At 41.2% G+C, this 19,607-nt stretch overlaps 1 protein-coding gene across 2 annotated transcripts in view; it reads right to left on the bottom strand.

The window, feature by feature from the left end:
• Positions 1 to 19,607, bottom strand: part of mad1l1 (mitotic arrest deficient 1 like 1) — a 649,913-nt gene that overhangs the window by 350,193 nt on the left and 280,113 nt on the right. For both annotated transcript variants that reach the window (XM_033040804.1, XM_033040805.1), the window contains exon 16: positions 1,642 to 1,846. In XM_033040804.1, coding sequence (XP_032896695.1) covers positions 1,642 to 1,846 — 205 coding nt within the window. The remainder of the gene's footprint in view (positions 1 to 1,641; positions 1,847 to 19,607) is intronic.

Here is a 19,607-nt window from a genome sequence, read left to right as displayed (position 1 = left end):
GCAAAGGAAAATTGATTTATATTATAAAAGAATAACACCAAATGGCTGAACCTTGTTGATGTTACAATGTTTAAAAGTAAGTTAATTCATTTTTTATCTTTCTTGACAAGGTAAATACAAAAAGATGAGGAATGTCATATTGAGGTATAAACCAAAAGAAAGTGGTCCAGAAAATTACATAAATTGCAGTATTCTGAAATGGTAAAACTTTTCAACCAAAAACAAATCCACAAATAACAAACAGATAGGTTAATTAGCTACCTAACTCTGAAAATATTGATATTCAGCAGTACCCAGTTAGAAATAATTATAACTACATAATTAACAAAACAAAATATAGGCTTATGCCTTGACGATTTTCTAAATCCTTAACAATTTCCATGTGCTGTTTCTGTAAAGCTTTCACCAATTTTGCTTTTGTTTGTCACTTTAAGCTGTTTATTATACTTGCTAAAGTCTGACTGCGCTAATCTATATTGTAGTTTCCAAACACCCTGTTGTTGTGCTGATTAAATGCTTTTCAAAGCAGGTTATTAAAAACAATCAGAAAATATAAATGTGTTTCAGGGTAGGATTTTTCCTTTAATCAGTTTAAAGCTTCAGCAATGAACAATTAATTGCTTATTTAATAAGTACGCATCAATTCTTCTTTGCAAAGCCTCAGTGCTGATAACATGCACCTGTATCTCCGTGACCACACAAACAGTAGGGCACATGAATAGACATACTCAGGTGTCAAGTCATCGCTATGAACTTCCCCTACGCAGATCCCACATGAAATGGGATAAAACATCCAATAATATTGCAGTAGAATGTGACTATACAGTTAGAGTTAGGGTTATGGTTTTGGGGGTTTAGTGCAATACATTTTTTTTCAATTTATATTTTTCCTCATTTATGTTTCCTGTGTTACAGAGCTTTGCCTGAATGGTAAAGTACACCAGTCACAACTCTCTTACTATGCCATTTCGTATCAACCAACCAGTAGGACCGTGGGAGTAAAACGGTTCTTCTTCTGAGAAGGGAAAAACCTGACCTTCGTGCAATAGAAGAGTTGGAGAAATAATTGTGTGGAAAGTTTACCCTCCCTGCTTCACTTTACAGCATGGTGAGTAAATTACTAATATTTGTAAAATTTCCATTCACCAATTCAGCAGCAATCCTTTCTACATTCATTAAAGAATTAAGTGTAAAAGAATGTTATAACAATTTGTAACTAATTTCTTAAAAAAATACCCTGAGGCATAATTAGACAAATTTTAACTAAATTGTGTAATAAGATTAAAAGGGGGCCATTATATAAATTTTGAGGATTACAAAAGAAATTTGAAATCCACATTAAAATACACATTGCATAAGTTGACAAAAATAGAGGAACACAAAAAATGAAGATTTTCAGGGTTGGCAAGGCTTTTCAAGTATGGGCATGGAGCAATTGGAATAGAAATGCAAGACAGGAGCATCATTGCTCATTCTATGAGACAGTTTACATTAACAAGTGCAGTAGTGAGCAGGAATTTGTGTGAATTAGAATTTATGCCCTGTGGAAGATTAGTCAAGACAGCATTGGAAGAATTAAGAAGGCACAGCTGAGGTCCTTAGTAATATATGACGATGTATTTTTCCAACAACAAAAGATACCTGCAATTTCCTGAGATGGTGGCACGTTTCTGAGTGATCCCACTTGTTCATGTTCTGCACCTCCCTCAAGGACCCGCACCCTCTCTCTGAGTTGCTCGCATTCCTCCTTCAGACTTTTCAGCTCTGCTACACGATACTCCTTTGCCAAACTCATGGGGTTCATGCTCAGGTGAAGCACCTTTGTTTTCCTCGGATCATAGTCACCCTGAAATATAGGAAATCTCCATATTAACTTCATGAGTAAACTGCTTCTGATGCCACAGCATAATAAATTGCTTTCCAAATGCATGAAATGTTTCAAAGCAAAGCTGTCCAAAACAAAAACAATGCACATATTACAAGGAGCATAGATTCAACAATTAACAAATGTGATATATTCATAGTTCACTTTACACTTGCCCGAGTAATAATATTAGATTCCAAATTAGATTGTGAACTGATGCAAAAGTTGGCATATTCTTTCAACTCACTTGGAAGACCTTATTGTTAAGTAGATTTTTATATAATTATATCTCATTGAATGAAGAGAAATCGAGTTGATCTCTATCCAGCTGAATGCTTTAACAGCCTTCCTCACTGTGTAGTCAGCAATTTTGATGTCGCCTGCAAATTTACTAACTGAGCCATCCACATTTATGTTCATGTCATTTATATACATCACAAACAACTGAGGTCCCAACACAGCCTTGCAGAACTCCAATAATCACCAACCTCTAGCCAGAATAACACCCTTCCATCAGAAGCCGTCTATCAGTAAGCCAGTTCTGAATCCACACAACCAAATCCCATGCATTTTAATATTCTGGATTAGCCTACCATGGGGACCTTTATCAAATGCTTAATAAAATCCATGTAGACGGCATCCACCACTCTACCCTCATTGTTCACCTTTGTCATCTCCTCAAAAACTTGATCGTTAGTAAGACACTAGACCAAGGGGGACCCGTTACGGGGGGGGGGGGGTGGCCTTCGGCGTCACACACACTAACCACCCACACACACACTAACACCCCCCTTGATATTATATTAAAATTATTCATTCGTTCCTGTTACCCCATCCCCCGCCCTATCCACTCACGCATAACCCCCAACTACGCAGGCGCGGCTAGAGATTGGGGGGGGGGGGTGGAGAGGGAGGGGAGGGGCTGGCAGAGCTCCTGTGAGCGAGAGGAGCCATTGTGACGTCATCCAGCTTTTTAGATTTAAAAAAGATGTCAGATTGTAAAGTCGGGGGGGGGGGGGGGGCGGTGGGTTAACGTAACTCGTCAGCTGCTTTAATCCAGAGCCCGGGGGGGGGGGGGCGGCTGGAAGGGCTCCTGTGAGTGAGAGGAGCCATTTAAAAATATGTCAGATTGGTGAACAATTTTAGTAAAAAACTCGGGAAATAAAAAATCAAATTTACAGACAAGGGGATTGTTGAAGTCATGAGATAAATCTCTACCAGAATATGTGAAATTTTCACCGTTACCACGTCGGGTTTTCGAGAAGATGTGAATCAAAGAAAAGGTTCAAACAAGCAAACATCCCCACAATCCCCATTTATATTATACTAGACCAAGTTGTTCCCCCAACGCGCGGTTGCTGGGGGGGGGGGGGGGGGGGTTAGGGGGCGGCATGCGGCGTCACACACACACACACTAACTACCCGCACACACACTAAATACCCCCCGCACACACGTGAACTACCCCCGTTTATACATTAATATTATTAATTTGTTCCTTTTACCCCATAACCACCCTATCCACAGACGCATAGCCCCCAACTCGCAGGCGCATCTAGAGAGGGGGGATAGAGAGTGAGGGCAGAGAGAGAAGGGGCAGAGACAGAGAGGGGCAGAGACAGAGAGAGGGGGTGGAGGGGAGGAGGTGGAGGGTCGGTGAGGGGGGAGGGTGGGCTAACGTAACAGTCGCCTAAAAATAGCCTAATTGGGACAGGCCCTTACCCAAGAGACACTCGTTTAACAATTTGAGACGCCTGTTTTAATATAATGTACTCACATAGAACGATAAAAGAAGACATCAATTATTTCATTAGACGCAGATAAAGCATTTGACCAAGTAGAATAGGAAATATCTTTTTACAGTATTGCAAAAATTTCAGTTGGGAGAAAATGTTATTTCATGGATAAAATTGCCATATGACAAGCCGACTGCCAGAATACTGACTAATCATGTACTCTCACCTAAATTTCAGCTATCCAGGGGCAATAGACAGGGATGTGCATTATCACCCCTGTTATTTGCCCTCGCGATTGAACCTTTGGCGGAAAGTATAAGAGTACATCCGAATATTCACGGCTATAACACTAAATATTCCAATAATAAAATATCATTATATGTAGATGATGTATTACTTTATATTACCAATTCCCAAGTTAGCATTCCAAGTATACTAAATCTTATAGAGGAATTCGGTTCCTTTTCAGGATATAGAATAAATTGGAACAAAAGTGAAATTATGTCAATAGAACCTCAAGAGCCGACACACCTCCTAAAATTCCCTTTCAGAATTGCTACGGAAAAATTTAAATATCTTGGAGTTCACGTAACTAGAAAATACACTTCTCTATTTCAAGCAAACTTTCCTCTACTCCCGCACCTATTTTTCTGTGTTTCTCTCTTGCTTCTCTTAAGAACCTGGGATAGATATCATCAGGCCCAGGGGAATTATCCACCTTAGTGCACTTCAACCTCCACACCACCATGAACTTGATCTCAAACTACCCTTCCATTTAAAAATCACCACAGTCTACATGTCCCTCCCTTGGTGAATACAGATGTGAAGTACTTGTTTAGCAACTTACTTATTATCTCACCTACAAGCATAAATCCCCTCCTTGTACCCCATTGTTTCAATGGCTTTATATAATGTAGAGTTCAAAACTGCACCAAAACTGTAGTCTTTGAAAAGAACATATTGCTACCCTTATACATGCTCAAAGTCAGAAATAAATGTGAGGTGTTGCATTTTGGGAAGTCTAACATGGGCAAGACCTACACAGTAAATGGTAGGGCTCTGGGAAGAGTTGTAGAGCAGAGTGCAGGTGCATGGTTCCTTGAAGGTGGAGTCACAGGTAGATAGGGTGGTCAAAAAAGGTGTTTGGCACATTGTCCTTCATCAGTCAGAGTATTGAGTAAAGAAGTTGGAAGGTCATGTTGCAGTTGTATAAGATGTTTGTGAGGCCACATTTAGAGTATTGTGTTCAGTTCTGGGCACCATATTATAGAAAAGACGTTGTCAAGTCGGAAAGGGCACAAAAAAGATTTACAAAGATGCTGCCAAGGCTAGAGAGTCTGAGCTATAGGGACAGGTTGAGTAGGCTGAGACTCTATTTCTTGGAGCGCAGGATGATGAGGGGTGATCTTATTGAGGTGTATAAAATCATGAGAGGAAAAGATCGGGTAGATGCACAGTTTCTTGCCCAGAGTAGGTGAATCGAGGACCAGAGGACATAGGTTTAAGTTGAAGTGGAAATCCCAACATTTAAGAAACAGTTAGACAGGTAGAGTCAAGAGTGAAGAGTGTTTTAATGTCAGATGTCCCGGATGGGACAATGAAATTCTTACTTGCTGCAGCACAACAGAATATGTGAATATGTAAACAAGAAAAAGTTCAATAAATAACAAATATAGTGCAACAATAATATAGTCTTTTGTAGTTCAGAGCTCAGAGCTTATTCGTTGTTGTGTTTAATAGCCTGTTGGCTGTAGGGAAGAAGCTGTTCCTGAACCTGGACGTTAGGGTTTTCAGGCTCCTGTACCTTCTTCCTGATGGCAATGGTAAGATGAGTGTGTGGCCAGGATGGTGTGGGTCCTTGATGATTTTAGCTGCCTTTTTGAGGCAGCGACTATGATAGATCCTTTCGACGGTGGGGAGGTCAAAGCCGATGATGGATTGGGCAGTGGTCACAACTTTTTGTAGTCTTTTTCGCTCCTGGACGTTCAAGTTGCCGAACCAAGCCACGATGCAACCAGTCAGAATGCTCTCTACCGTGCACCTGTAGAAGTTTTGGAGAATCCTCTTCGACGTGCCGAATCTCCGTAATCTTCTCAGGAAGTAGAGTCGCTGATATGCCTTAGTTATAATTGCATCGGTGTGCTGGGTCCAGGAAAGATCTTCGGAAATATGCACGCCCAGGAATATAAAGTTATTGACCCTATCCACCATCGTCCCATTGATATGAACAGGATTGTGGGTCCTCATCCTTCCCCTATCAAAGTCCACAATCAGTTCCTTGGTCTTCCTGATGTTGAGAGCCAGGTTGTTGTGCTGGCGCCATTTGGTCAGTCGGTCGCTCTCACTTCTATACTCTGACTCGTCCCCATCTGTGATTCGTCCATCCACAGTGATGTCGTCGGCGAACTTGATGATGGAGTTCGCATCATGTCCAGCTATGCAGTCATGGGTATAGAGTGAGTAAAGCAGGGGTCTGAGCACGCAGCCTTGAGGTGCTCTCATACTAATTGTTACTGAGGATGAAGTGGTTCCTCCAATTCAAACAGACTATGGTCTGTGGATGAGGAAGTCGAGGATCCAATTGCAGAGGGTACATGGATAGGACAGGTTTGGTGGGATATGGACCAAACGCAGGCAGGTGGGACTAGTGTAGCTAGGACATGTTGGCGGGTGTGGGCAAGTTGGGCCGAAGAGCCTGTTTCCACACTGTATCACTCTATGATTATCTCTATTACGTATTGCAATGCAGTTTGGATATTTGTGCAATGTATATATGGCAGCAACTTTAACGACAATAATATAATTGAGCAATTCTGATGATGTTTTATGTAAAACCAAGCAAGGTTCAAGTAATTTAGGAGCGACCACAGAAGCATGACATTGAATTATTGTACTTTTGTAAATTGATTCTTGGCATTTGCTACTTCTTTGAAGTATGTTTTCATATTATGCAATATTTTAATCAATTTGAAAGTAGATATTATAATTTTATACGTTTTGATAGTGATTATTTTGTTCCCTGCAACAACCTGCTTTGAATGTGTGCATCTGGGACTTTCAAAGTATATGACACAGAATTAGCAGAACTAATAATGGTAAAAAATACTTGAAATTATAATGAAAAGGTAGTCATAAACCTGAGGCTTTATGGTATTTTCAGAAAGCGAGTTTAATTTGAAAATCTTGAAGACAGTGCCTGTAATTCAGCAGACTATTTTTCACCTTTTCCACCAGAATCCAAGGAAATTGATGGAATAGTTGTAAATTTAAGCTACCAAATAAGTCTCACTTTAAAATACACTGAAAATCATATGCTTACAATGATATATTTAGTCCTAACCACTGGCCAACAAATGACTGAGATTAATTTTCCTTATTGAATATTCAAATGATTTTAATAGATTACAATGTTATATTTGTATAAAGTTCATTACATTTAATCTTTTACTGTAATCATATGTCCCTTTCAATTCTTAATTAGCACTCTGTATAATGTTTTAAAAGTTAAGTAAATAAGCATTTATTGAAATTACTCTTAGGTTTGCTGCCTGTGCGATTTCTTTGTGATAGGCTATTCTTCCAGCTTGATAAAATCAATTTTGGGAGTCCAGTATCAAGTTAATTTCACTATATTCCAGTCATGCCTATTGACTTAACTAATGAGAGGCCACTGTCATTGCCAGAAAAGCTCTGTGGTCAAGTGGGCAGTCACTGAAGAGGCATGACGATGTAGCAATTTAAATGAGTTCAACATTTCTGTTCATTGATGGAAACTGAATAAATACGTACTTACTAACTCAAGTTACAAAAGTAATTACAAAATACGCAATCAAAATTATAGCACAGAAAAACTCAGCAATACTGGAGGCAAACAAGAAATCCCCTGAACATTTCAGAGGATGATCTGGTGAGGCATTACAGGAGCCAAATGAATTGGTATGAATTCAGGTATGCTATATTCCAATGTGCTTTAAAAGTGGATTCTTTGGATATTGCTGTAATGCATAAACCAGATACATAATTTTCTTTTATGAGATTGAAAAAATATTATGCAGCTTAATTCAGATAGGCATGTGGGTAGCCGGAGGGGACGTTGAAGGACGAGAAGCTAAAGCGAAGAAGTGGAAGCTAAGATATCGAACGGAAACAACGCCGAAAAGCCAATTCACCGAATGGACACGACGCCCAAGTGCCAAATAACCAAAAGGGTACGATGCTTAAAAGCCAAATAATCGAAAGGGCACGACGCGGAAAGGTTACGAACCCGAACGGACTCCTTGCCGAAAGGACAATACGCAGAACAGACATGACGTCGAAAAGCCGCCAAATGGACATGACTCTCCAGGGACGGGATTTGTCCGATACCTTGTCAGTGATTGGTCTAGACCCCCGCATCCATCACATCACTGGCCGGGGGAGACGGGAGGGTGGGGGGATTTTTAATTTTGCTTCACCACTTTTGGACTTTCCTGAATATAAGATAAAACCCCGTGTGATTGGAACTTTCAGTTGATTTAACAAAATAATAATCCAAATTAGTTCCATAGATATTTACACCAACAGTAACGCTGTAACAATTATATTTTGACTAGCACAATACACACACCAACATGCATTATGAAGGCCAGTGGTCCTTTGGGTGTGAATCGAGAAACCAGACGAAAAAATATTACTGTTTTTTTAAAGAATATCTTAGCTCCCTGAGTCGGTTCAGTGATATGACAGTACTTGTCGTTTTGCGCTCGGCGATTTCCTTCGGGTTGGAAAAGTGGGTCAGTTGTAGAGAAAACTTTTATACAAAGAAGCATTGGGCAGAATTAAACAAATATCAGAACCAGCTTTCGTCTGATCTGGTTTGAAGGTGCAGGGTACAAAGGCAAGGAGATTGTGTTGAACTTCATTAAAACATTGGTTTCATTGAGGCTGGGATATTTGGCACAGAGAGAGAGGGGGGAGAGAGAGGGGGGAGAGGGAGGGGGGAGTGGGAGGGGGGAGAGGGAGAGGGAGAGGGAGAGGGAGAGATTCCAGCCTCTTAACCCCAAGCAACGTTTACAAAAATCAACGTTTACAATCCACACTATGATCTTCGGTAATGACTCCAAGCTGCTGCGATCCAATCACACGGGGTTTTATTTCATATTCCGGTCTGGACCAATCGCTGACAAGGTCTCGGACAAATTCCGTCCCCGGAGACGTCATCTCCGTTCGGCGGCTTTTCGTCGTCATGTCCGTTCTGCGCATTGTCCTTTCAGCGTGTAGTCCGTTCGGGTTTGTACTCTTTCGGCGTCGTGCCCTTTCGATTATTTGGCTTTTAGGCGTCGTGTCCGTTTGGTTATTTGGCTTTTAGGCGTCGTGTCCGTTCGGTTATTTGGCTTTTAGGCGTCGTGTCCGTTCGGTTATTTGGCTTTTCGGCTTCGTTTCCGTTCGATATCTTGGCTCCACTTCTTCGCCTCGGCTTCTCATCCTTCGACGTCCTGTCCGCACACGGGCATGAGGACGTTCAAAACATAGTCAGCGTGGCAATGGAGGCATCCTCAACAGTGCCATAATCAAGTTTTCAACACTTGCTCATCTACACTTGCTTCTCAATTCAGTTATGACAAAACCACCTAGCTTCCATCACAGCTTAAGTTCAGAGATGATGTAACAGTGGTTGCCATTGACATCAAGCGACGTGATAACACTGAAAACAGTGGGCATCAAAAGGAAGGCACTCCATTGGCTGGAATCATGCCTTGCAAAATGGAAGAAGGTTGTGGTTGCTGGAGAGCATTTCTTTGGGACAGGGTCTGAGACCAAACCATCTTTCCCTGCCTCATCAATGGCCTTCCTTCCATCATAAGGTCAAAGGTCAGGATTCTCACTGATGATTGTGAATTGTCCCTGATGTGTAGGATAGTGTTAGTGTAAGGGGGTCACTGTTCGGCTCGGACTCGGTGGGCCAAAAGACTTGTTTCTGTGCTGTATTTCTAAAACTAAAAAACAGTGTTTAAGCACTTTCAGGAGGGGTGGTTCAGGAAGTAAGCATCACCATAGGCAATTGGGGATAGGCAATAAATATTGGCCATGCTGGCAGCACCCAGGTTCCAAAAGAGAATGTACAAAGAAATCACAGATGTGTTCGCACTGAAGAGGGTGCAAAAGGGCCTCACCAGGATGGAGCACTTCAATTATGAGGAAAGACTGGAGAAGTCAAGTCTATTTTTCCTGGAGCAGAAAAGGGGATTTGATTCAGGTCTATAACATTATGAGGGGTGCAGATGGGGAAGGCTGTAGGAAACTATTCTTTTTCTCAGAGGTAGGTAAAACTATAGGATGTAGATTTAGGGTATGTGGTATGAGATTTAGAGAGGCTCTGAGGGGGGACCTTTTTTTATCCAGAGTGGTGAATACCTGCAATGTACTGCATGAGAGAGAGGGTGGAGGCAGAGCGATGACAGCATTTAAGAAGTACCTAGACCAGTGCTCAAATTGCTGAGGCATAGAAGGCTATGGCCAGGTGATATAAGAGGGGGATTAACGCAGATTGGTACCCACGGGTTGACGTGGAAGTGGTAGGGCAAATAGCCTGCTTCCACGCTGCATTTCTCTTTGATATGATTGTTATAAATGTTAACAGAAATACTGTAAATCTGTTGAAATGTTTCTCAAAGTCTAGTTTGCTCCAGTTATTAAATTAATTCCAAATTTTATTTGTTGGAATCAGATAGCGATGTTTATACATACATGGACGTGCAGGAAATGGAGGGATATGTATCACTTGCAGGCGGATGAGATGTCTCATCTGATGCTCGGCATAAACATTATGAGCCAAAGGGCCTGATATTTTGTACAGAAAATATGAACAGACTACACTCAATTAGATTGTCATGCTGTACCAATTCAGATTGTGATGTAATCCAAAAATAAATCAAAGGAAACAACAAATGTGCTCCTTAAAAAAGTTACAAACTTTCAATATCATTGCAATTATTAAACAACTGGGTGGTGATTCATTCAGGGTTTTGCCGTCTTTAGTTCAAAGCATGATAAGATGGATTCCCTATAGGTCACTTCAATGACAACAACATTCAAAAGTATATATTAAAAATTGATATGTTAGATTGAAGTTAATAAAAAATAGCTATGACATATTTTCAAGTTACACTGCTGGAAATTCTTCAAAGCACGCCAAAGAAGATACTGGAAATCTGGGCAATGTTCACCTCTTTACGTTACACACTGTTCCAATATAAACGTCTGTGACCAGGAAAGATGCTGATTGATGTTAACAAAATAACAGCCATTGGTTGTGTGATCAAAGGATCCAGGCTTTTTAACTTGGCATCCAAACATTTCTAGTAAGTTGTCAGAAGAAATAGAGATTTCTCCTAATGAGTGATGTTTAATCATCTTCTGGAACCTTATATAAAGTAATTTTTCCTTTCACCACCTCCAAACTGTTAATGCAAAACCCTCTTAAATTTTGATCAAGCATTTCCAAACTCCAAGCTAAACTGACCACATTGGATATTTATAGACACAAAATGCTGGGGCAACTTAGCAAGTCAGGCAGCATCTCTGGAGAAAATGGATAGGGGGTGATGTTTCGGGTCAGGACCCTTCTTCAGACTGATAGTCCAGGTGAATTTGAGACCACACACAGTACCCCATATTCCATTTGGATACCTTTAAGCCATTAGTATGAACATTGAATTCTCCAATTTTAGGTAACTTCTACAAACACTTCCATTCCCCTTCCTTCACCCCCAACATTCCTCCCCTCACTCCACAACTAATCTTGTCTGACCGTACACTCCTCTCCTTTCTCTCCTACTCCCCCAATCCTCCTCCTTCTTTCTCTCCTACTCCCCCAATCCTTTCCACCAAAAATCCTCAACAAGTTAGATGGCATTGTGCCTTACATCACCAGAGACCTGGGTTCAATCCTGGCTACGGGTGCTGTCTGTATGGAGTTTGAAAGTTCTCCCCGTGACGTGCGTGGGTTCTCTCCGAGATCGTCTGGTTCCTCCCACACTCCAAAGACATACAGGTTTGTAGATTAATTGGCTTGGTGTATTAATAAATTGTCCCTAGTGTGCGTAGGATAGTGTTAATGTGCGGGGATCGCTGGTCGGTGTGGACTCGGTGGGCCGAAGGGCCTGTTTCTGTGCTGTATCTTTTTTTTAAAAAGCTTTGTATTTCTTTTGGGCTCACACCTGCTTCTATTCAACAATTTGCCTATCAGGGAACCCCCCCTCACCTGAAATCATCTGTTGCCACCCATTTGGTATAGGCCATCATGTGCAGTTCCTAGTTATTACACATTAGGCACTGGTTATCTGGTCATGATTACAATTACTAGGCAGTCAACTTTATGATTCATTCCAATATCAAATGAATTTGGCGCATGTGCACTGTTCCATTTAATTTGTTCTATTTTGATGATAAATTGGTTTTTGAATGGAATACAAAATGTCTTCCAGTTTAAGAAAATAATGAAGGCTCCTTCAACAATCAGTGAGACCTTGGGAAATGTTCACAGCATATTGTGCATGATTCACAGATGGAATCAGTTGTTGACAGTTTCACATGTTGGGAATTATGCCCTTGTTTGTCACTACAAGGAAAGAAACTTCTGATTTTGCTGACAATCAGTCTACCAAGCTGAACACCCTTTCATGGCTGTTACATTCAAAAATCTCAAACAACTCCTTGACATCTAGCATTCTATTTTTATACACTCCCTTGCTTTACCTGTTATAACCATATACAGGTATAACCATATAACAATTACACCACGGAAACAGGCCACCCAGACCCTTCTAGTCCGTGCCGAACACGTATTCTCCCCTAGTCCCATATACCTGCGCTCAGACCATAACCCTCCATTCCTTTCCCGTCCATATAACTATCCAATTTATTTTTAAATGATAAAAATGAACCTGCCTCCACCACCTTCACTGGAAGCTCATTCCACACAGCCACCACTCTCTGAGTAAAGAAGTTCCCCCTCATGTTACCCCTAAACTTTAGTCCCTTAATTCTCAAGTCATGTCCCCTTGTTTGAATCTTCCCTACTCTCAGTGGGAAAAGCTTATCCACGTCAACTCTGTCTATCCCTCTCATCATTTTAAAGACCTCTATCAAGTCCCCCCTTAACCTTCTGCGCTCCAAAGAATAAAGCCCTAACTTGTTCAACCTTTCTCTGTAACTTAGTTGCTGAAACCCAGGCAACATTCTAGTAACTCTCCTCTGTAATCTCTCTATTTTGTTGACATCCTTCCTATAATTAGGCGACCAAAATTGTACACCATACTCCAGAATTGGCCTCGCCAATGCCTTGTACAATTTTAACATTACATCCCAACTTCTATACTCAATGCTCTGATTTATAAAGGCCAGCACACCAAAAGCTTTCTTTACCACCTTATCTACATGAGATTCTACTTTCAGGGAACTGTGCACAGTTATTCCCAGATCCCTCTGTTCACCTGCATTCTTCAATTCCCTACCATTTACCATGTACGTCCTATTTTGATTTGTCCTGCCAAGATGTAGCACCTCACACTTATCAGCATTAAACTCCATCTGCCATCTTTCAGCCCACTCTTCCAACTGGCATAAATCTCTCTGTAGACTTTGAAAATCTACTTCATTATCCACAACCCCACCTATCTTAGTATCATCTGCATACTTACTAATCCAATTTACCACACCATCATCCAGATCATTGATGTACATACAAACAACAGTGGACCCAACACAGATCCCTGTGGCACCCCACTAGTCACTGGCCTCCAACCTGACAAACAACCATCCACCATTACTCTCTGGCATCTCCCATTCAGCCACTGTTGAATCCATCTTGCTACTCCACCATTAATACCCAACCATTGAAAATTCTTAACCAACCTTCCATGAGGAACCATGTCAAAAGCCTTACTGAAGTCCATATATACAACATCCACTGCTTTACCCTCATCAATTTCCCGAGTAACCTCTTCAAAAAATTCAAGAAGATTAGTCAAACATGACCTTCCAGGCACAAATCCATGTTGACTGTTCCTAATCAGACCCTGTTTATCCAGATGCTTATACATATTATCTCTAAGTATCCTTTCCATTAATCTGCCCCCCACTGACGTCAAACTAACAGGTCTATAATTGCTAGGTTTACTCTTAGACCCCTTTTTAAACAATGGAACAACATGCGCAGTACGCCAATCCTCCGGTACTATTCCCGTTTCTAATGACATTTGAAATATTTCTGTCATAGCCCCTGCTATTTCTACACTAACTTCCCTCAATGTCCTAGGGAATATCCTGTCTGGACCTGGAGACTTATCCACTTTTATATTTCTCAAAAGTGTCAGTACTTCCTCTTCTTTGAATCTCATAGTTTCCATAGCTACTCTACTTGTTTCCCTTACCTCACATAATTCAATATCCTTCTCCTTGGTGAATACCGAAGAAAATAAATTGTTCAATATCTCCCCCATCTCTTTTGGCTCTGCAGATAGCTGTCCACTCTGACTCTCTAATGGACCAATTTTATCCCTCGTTATCCTTTTGCTATTAATATAGCTGTAGAAACCCTTTGGATTTACTTTCACCTTACTTGCCAAAGCAACCTCATATCTTCTTTTAGCTTTTCTAATTTCTTTCTTAAGATTCTTTTTACATTCTTTATACTCCTCAGGCACCTCATTTACTCCATGCTGCCTATAATTATTGTAGATCTCTCTCTTTTTCCGAACCAAGTATCCAATTTCCCTTGAAAACCATGGCTCTTTCCAATTTTTACTATTTCCTTTCAACCGAACAGGGACATAAAGATTCTGTACTCTTAAAATGTCACCTTTAAATGTACTCCATTTCTCTTCCACATCTTTCCCATAAAACAAACTGTCCCAATTTACTCCTTTTAAATCCTTTCGCATCTCCTCAAAGTTAGCCTTTCTCCAATCAAAAATCTCAACCCTAGGTCCAGTTCTGACCCTCTCCATAATTATATTGAAACTAATGGTATTGTGATCACTGGTCCCGAACTGTTCCCCAACGCATACCTCTGTCACCTGACCCGTCTCATTTCCTAACAGGAGGTCCAGCACCGCCCCTTCTCTAGTAGGTACTTCTATGTATTGCTGCAAAAAACTATCCTGCACACATTTTACAAACTCCAACCCATCCAGCCCATTTACAGAATGTGTTTCCCAGTCTATGTGTGGAAAATTGAAATCTCCCACAATCACTACCTTGTGCTTACTACTAATATCTGCAATCTCCTTACATATTTGCTCTTCCAATTCTCGCTCTCCATTTGGCGGTCTATAATACACCCCTATAAGTGTTGCTACCCCTTTCCCATTTCTCAGTTCCACCTAAACAGCCTCCCTAGACGAGCCCTCTAATCTATCCTGCCAAAGCACTGCTGTAATATCTTCCCTGATATGCAATGCAACACCTCCACCTCTTGCCCCTCCAATTCTATCACACCTGAAGCAACGAAATCCTGGAATATTTAGTTTCCAATCACAGCCCTCCTGCAACCATGTTTCACTGATCGCCACAACATCATACTTCCAGGTGTCAATCCAGGCTCTAAGTTCATCCACCTTTCTTACAATGCTCCTAGCATTAAAATATACACATTTAAGAAACCCACCCTCTCTTATTCTCTGTTTATTGTCTTTTTCTTCTCTCTCCCCTACATTTTGGGTCAGAGTGCTACCATTCTCTGCCTCCTGCCTCACACACTGACTGCTAGCTTTCCCAATTTGAGTCCCTCCCCCCAACCATACTAGTTTAAAGTCTCCCCAGTAGCCTATGCAAATCTCCCCACCAGGATATTGGTCCCCCTCGAGTTCAAGTGCAACCCGTCCTTTCTGTACAGGTCGCACCTTCCCCAAAAGAGGTCCCAATGATCCAGAAACTTGAATCCATACCCACTGCACCAGTCCCTCATCCACTCATTTATCCTCCACCTCGCTCCATTCCTACTCTCACTGTCGCGTGGCACAGGCAGTAATCCTGAGATTGTTACCTTTGCAGTCCTTCTCCTTAACTCTCTACCTAATTCCCTAAATTCTTCTTTCAGGACCTCTTCTCTTTTTTTACCTATGTCATTGGTACCTATATGTACCACAACCTCAGGCTCCTCTCCCTCCCATTTCAGGATTTCTTGGACACGTTCAGACACATCCCTGATCCTGGCACCAGGGAGGCAAACTACGATCCGGATTTCCTGTCTGCGTCCACAGAATCGCCTATCCGACCCCCTGACTATAGAGTCCCCTATTACAATTGCCCTCCTCTTCTTTTCCTTACCCTTCTGAGCAACAAGACCGGTCTTTGTGCCAGAGGCCCGGCCGCTGTCGCTGCCCCCAGGTAGGCTGTCTCCCCCACCCTTACTCAAACATGAGTACTTATTTTCAAGGTGTACAGGCACCGGGGTACTCACCAGTCCCTGCCTCTGCCCGTTGCCCTTCCTAATTGTGACCCAGTTTTCTGTCTCCCGTGGTCTTGGAGTGACCACCTCCGTGTAACTCCTTTCTATGACCTCCTCGCTCTCCCTGAGCAGACAGAGGTCATCGAGTTGCTGTTCCAGGTTCCTAACACGGCCCCTTAGGAGCCCCATCTCGACGCACCTGGCGCAGATGTGGACGTCTGGAGGGCACTCAGACTCCATGACCTCCCACATCTGACATCCAGAACAGTAAACTGCCCTGGCCCTCATTCTTCCCCCCCTTATCCTGGATACAATAAAGCCTTACCCGGGATACAAGCCAATCAGCTGCTTCCACTAGTCCGTTCGACCAATCAGAGGCTTCCACCAGCCCCCTTAATTTGAAGTGTGATCTGCGAATGGAACGTTGCAGATTTTGGTTCCTCCCTCACCAACGGCTCCTGGGCCTCTGCTGAAACAAGCCCCGCGATGGGTTTTTTAACTCACCGCACGGAGGTCGCTCCTCCCTCACCAACGCGCTCCTCACCAACGGCTCCTGGGCCTCTGCTGAAACAAGCCCCGCGATGGGTTTTTTAACTCACCGCACGGAGGTCGCTCCTCCCTCACCAACGGCTCCTGGGCCTCACTTTGACACTCAGTCTTTCTCACTTAAAGTAGTCTGGGACTTTTTAGTTGACATAGTTAAGTGAAAACACCATTGATGCCAATGTTTTACAATCTGCCAGTTATTCATGAAGACATGCCAAACAGAACCAGTGCTACCAACAGCTTCTGAAGTGCAACTATGTCTTGTTTAAAAAGTGATACTCATATATATAGATGTTAAAATGTGACAGCAAACCAAAACGCTCACTTCTCCATAAATGGTAGTATGATAAGGTGGTAATGTTACCAGACCTTACGTCCAGAGACATGGACCAAGTGTTCTGGACAGTGCAGCTATGGAATTTAAATTAAGTTACTAGAAGTGCAGAATAAAAGAGCAGCATCACCAATGGTGCCTACAAACTGCGACTATACTCATGGATAATATGTTGTTTCTTAATTGTAATATCAATTATTCCATGTTTGTCCAACCTCTCCTCCTAACTAATACTTTCTAATTCAGGCTATAATCTCTCTGCACCATCTCCAAAGCTTCCACATCCTTCTTGTACTAGGACGGCCAGAACTGCACCCAATCAAAAACATTCCCACATATTGCAGTGCACACTGTGATACTTATAAAATGAATGAAAACTTATAAATCTTTGGTGATGCCAACGCTTGATTAAGATGTCAGTGCTTTATCATGTAGTACATTATTGAACAAAAACGTTGATAGTCTTTTTACAACCTCAGGATGTCTCTTTGTACTTTATAGCAAATGATGAACATAAGATAACAAAGAGAAGTAGGTCACTTGTCCCCTCATGTCTATTAAGAAAGTAGCAAATCATATCATAGCTAATCTGAGGAAGGACATTCTTGCCATAGAGGGAGTACAGAGAAGGTTCACCAGACTGATTCCTGGGATGTCAGGACTTTCATATGAAGAAAGACTGGATAGACTCGGCTTGTACTCGCTAGAATTTAGAAGATTGAGGGGGGATCTTATAGAAACTTACAAAATTCTTAAGTGGTTGGACAGGCTAGATGCAGGAAGATTGTTCCCGATGTTGGGGAAGTCCAGAACAAGGGGTCACAGTTTAAGGATAAAGGGGAAATCTTTTAGGACTGAGATGAGAAAAACATTTTTTACAGAGAGAGTGGTGAATCTCTGGAATTCTCTGCAACAGAATGTAGTTGAGGCCAGTTCATTGGCTATATTTAAGAGGGAGTTAGATGTGGCCCTTGTGGCTAAAGGGATCAGGGGGTATGGAGAGAAGGCAGGTACAGGATACTGAGTTGGATGATCAGCCATGATCATATTGAATGGCGGTGCAGGCTCGAAGGGCCGAATGGCCTACTCCTGCACCTATTTTCTATGTTTCTATGTTTCTATCACATTTCTGCGCAAACCCCATATTCTGTCAATATCCATAAATGTATTAACTAGTGTCCACCATCGAAGGGATTTATAGAAGGCGCTGCCTCTTGAAGGCAGCCAGCATCATCAAGGACTCACACCACACTCACATTTCACTCCTCCCGTCGGGAAGAAGGTATAGGAGTCTGAAAACAATGACCTCCAGGTTCAGAGACAGCTTCTTCTTAACAACCTCAAACTCTTGAACATTACGTACACCAACTAAACTAAGAACTATGTACTGTCTTGGTTGTACTTGGAATGTTTATGTACTTATATTAGGGTATTATTTTAATTTATTGAACATTTCTTGTTTATTGTGTTATCTATGAGTACTGTTTACAGACCTGTTGTGTTGCTGCAAGTAAGAATGTAATTGTTCCATTTTCGGGACAATTAAAAACTCTTGACTCTCAACTATAGTCAACAACTGAACTATCCTCGAGTAGAGAATTCCAAAGATTCACCATCTTCATTGTGAAGCAATTTCTTGCCATTCCTAAATTAATTAACCCCTTATTTTGCGATTGATGCCTGGGACTAGATACCCAGTCGGGAAAAAACACCTTATCTGTATGTATCCTGTCAAGCCCTGAAAAAATATGTGCATTCCAATGAGATAATATTAAATGCCTTGCTATCACTTGCTTCGTATCTGACTCAATGTTTTCCTTACTACTGATATCAAGCTAGCTCAAATTACTTATTTCTCTCCCTCCTTGTTTAGTGTTATTACATTTATTACCCTCAATCTGTGAGAAACACTTTGGAATCTATTGAACCAATGTGTTCACTATCTCCTTAGTGAACATATCTTTGAAAACATTTTGTTGGTCAGAACTAATTTAAAAAAGGCAGGGATCCACACTTAACTGGTTTATCTCCCATTATATGTTCACTTAATTTTTACAAAAGTATATTCTTGAGCCATCATGAAGCTAGCTTGAAGGAATCAGTGAATTTAAAATTGTAAAATAGTATATCACCAAAATTAACTATATCTTAGAAACCTCCAACTAGAGAACCTTTTTTTCCTAAAACAAGTTCAAGGTATAGCAATTGTTCCCACAGAATGAGCATTAGTAATTCTGAAGAAAAGATTACTTTGATATTCTGCAGGAGCACAAAATATGTAAAATATTTGAGGATAAGTTGAAAGTAGAAATGAAATTACAGTGAGATAATAGTTGTTTCAGCTTTCTGATGTTTAGAGTGTAATCTGTAAAAGAAGACAATTGGCAACACTGAACATATTCGCTGAAATTTCATTGGGAAGCCTGCAAAATTTGAGAGAAATATTTTTGAAAGCTAACTACAAGATGCTCTCAAAATAATTGCCTTGATAACATCTGAAATAAAAGTGGCCAACAAATTCATTTAGTGTTCCCATGAAGAAATGCAACTATGATTGATGTTACAAGAAATGTGTCTTGTGTGGATGTATTCATTTATAAAATACAAAATTAAGATTCTATTCATGGCTTCTCAGTAGTGAGTGGGGAGACTTCATTTCACAGTCCAGATGTGAAACATATGAACCATTAAGATGACAA

This window comes from Amblyraja radiata, chromosome 22 (genome assembly GCF_010909765.2).
Source record: "Amblyraja radiata isolate CabotCenter1 chromosome 22, sAmbRad1.1.pri, whole genome shotgun sequence".
NCBI classification, from domain to species: Eukaryota; Metazoa; Chordata; class Chondrichthyes; order Rajiformes; family Rajidae; genus Amblyraja; species Amblyraja radiata.
This window is presented reverse-complemented; position numbering and strand designations above follow the sequence as displayed.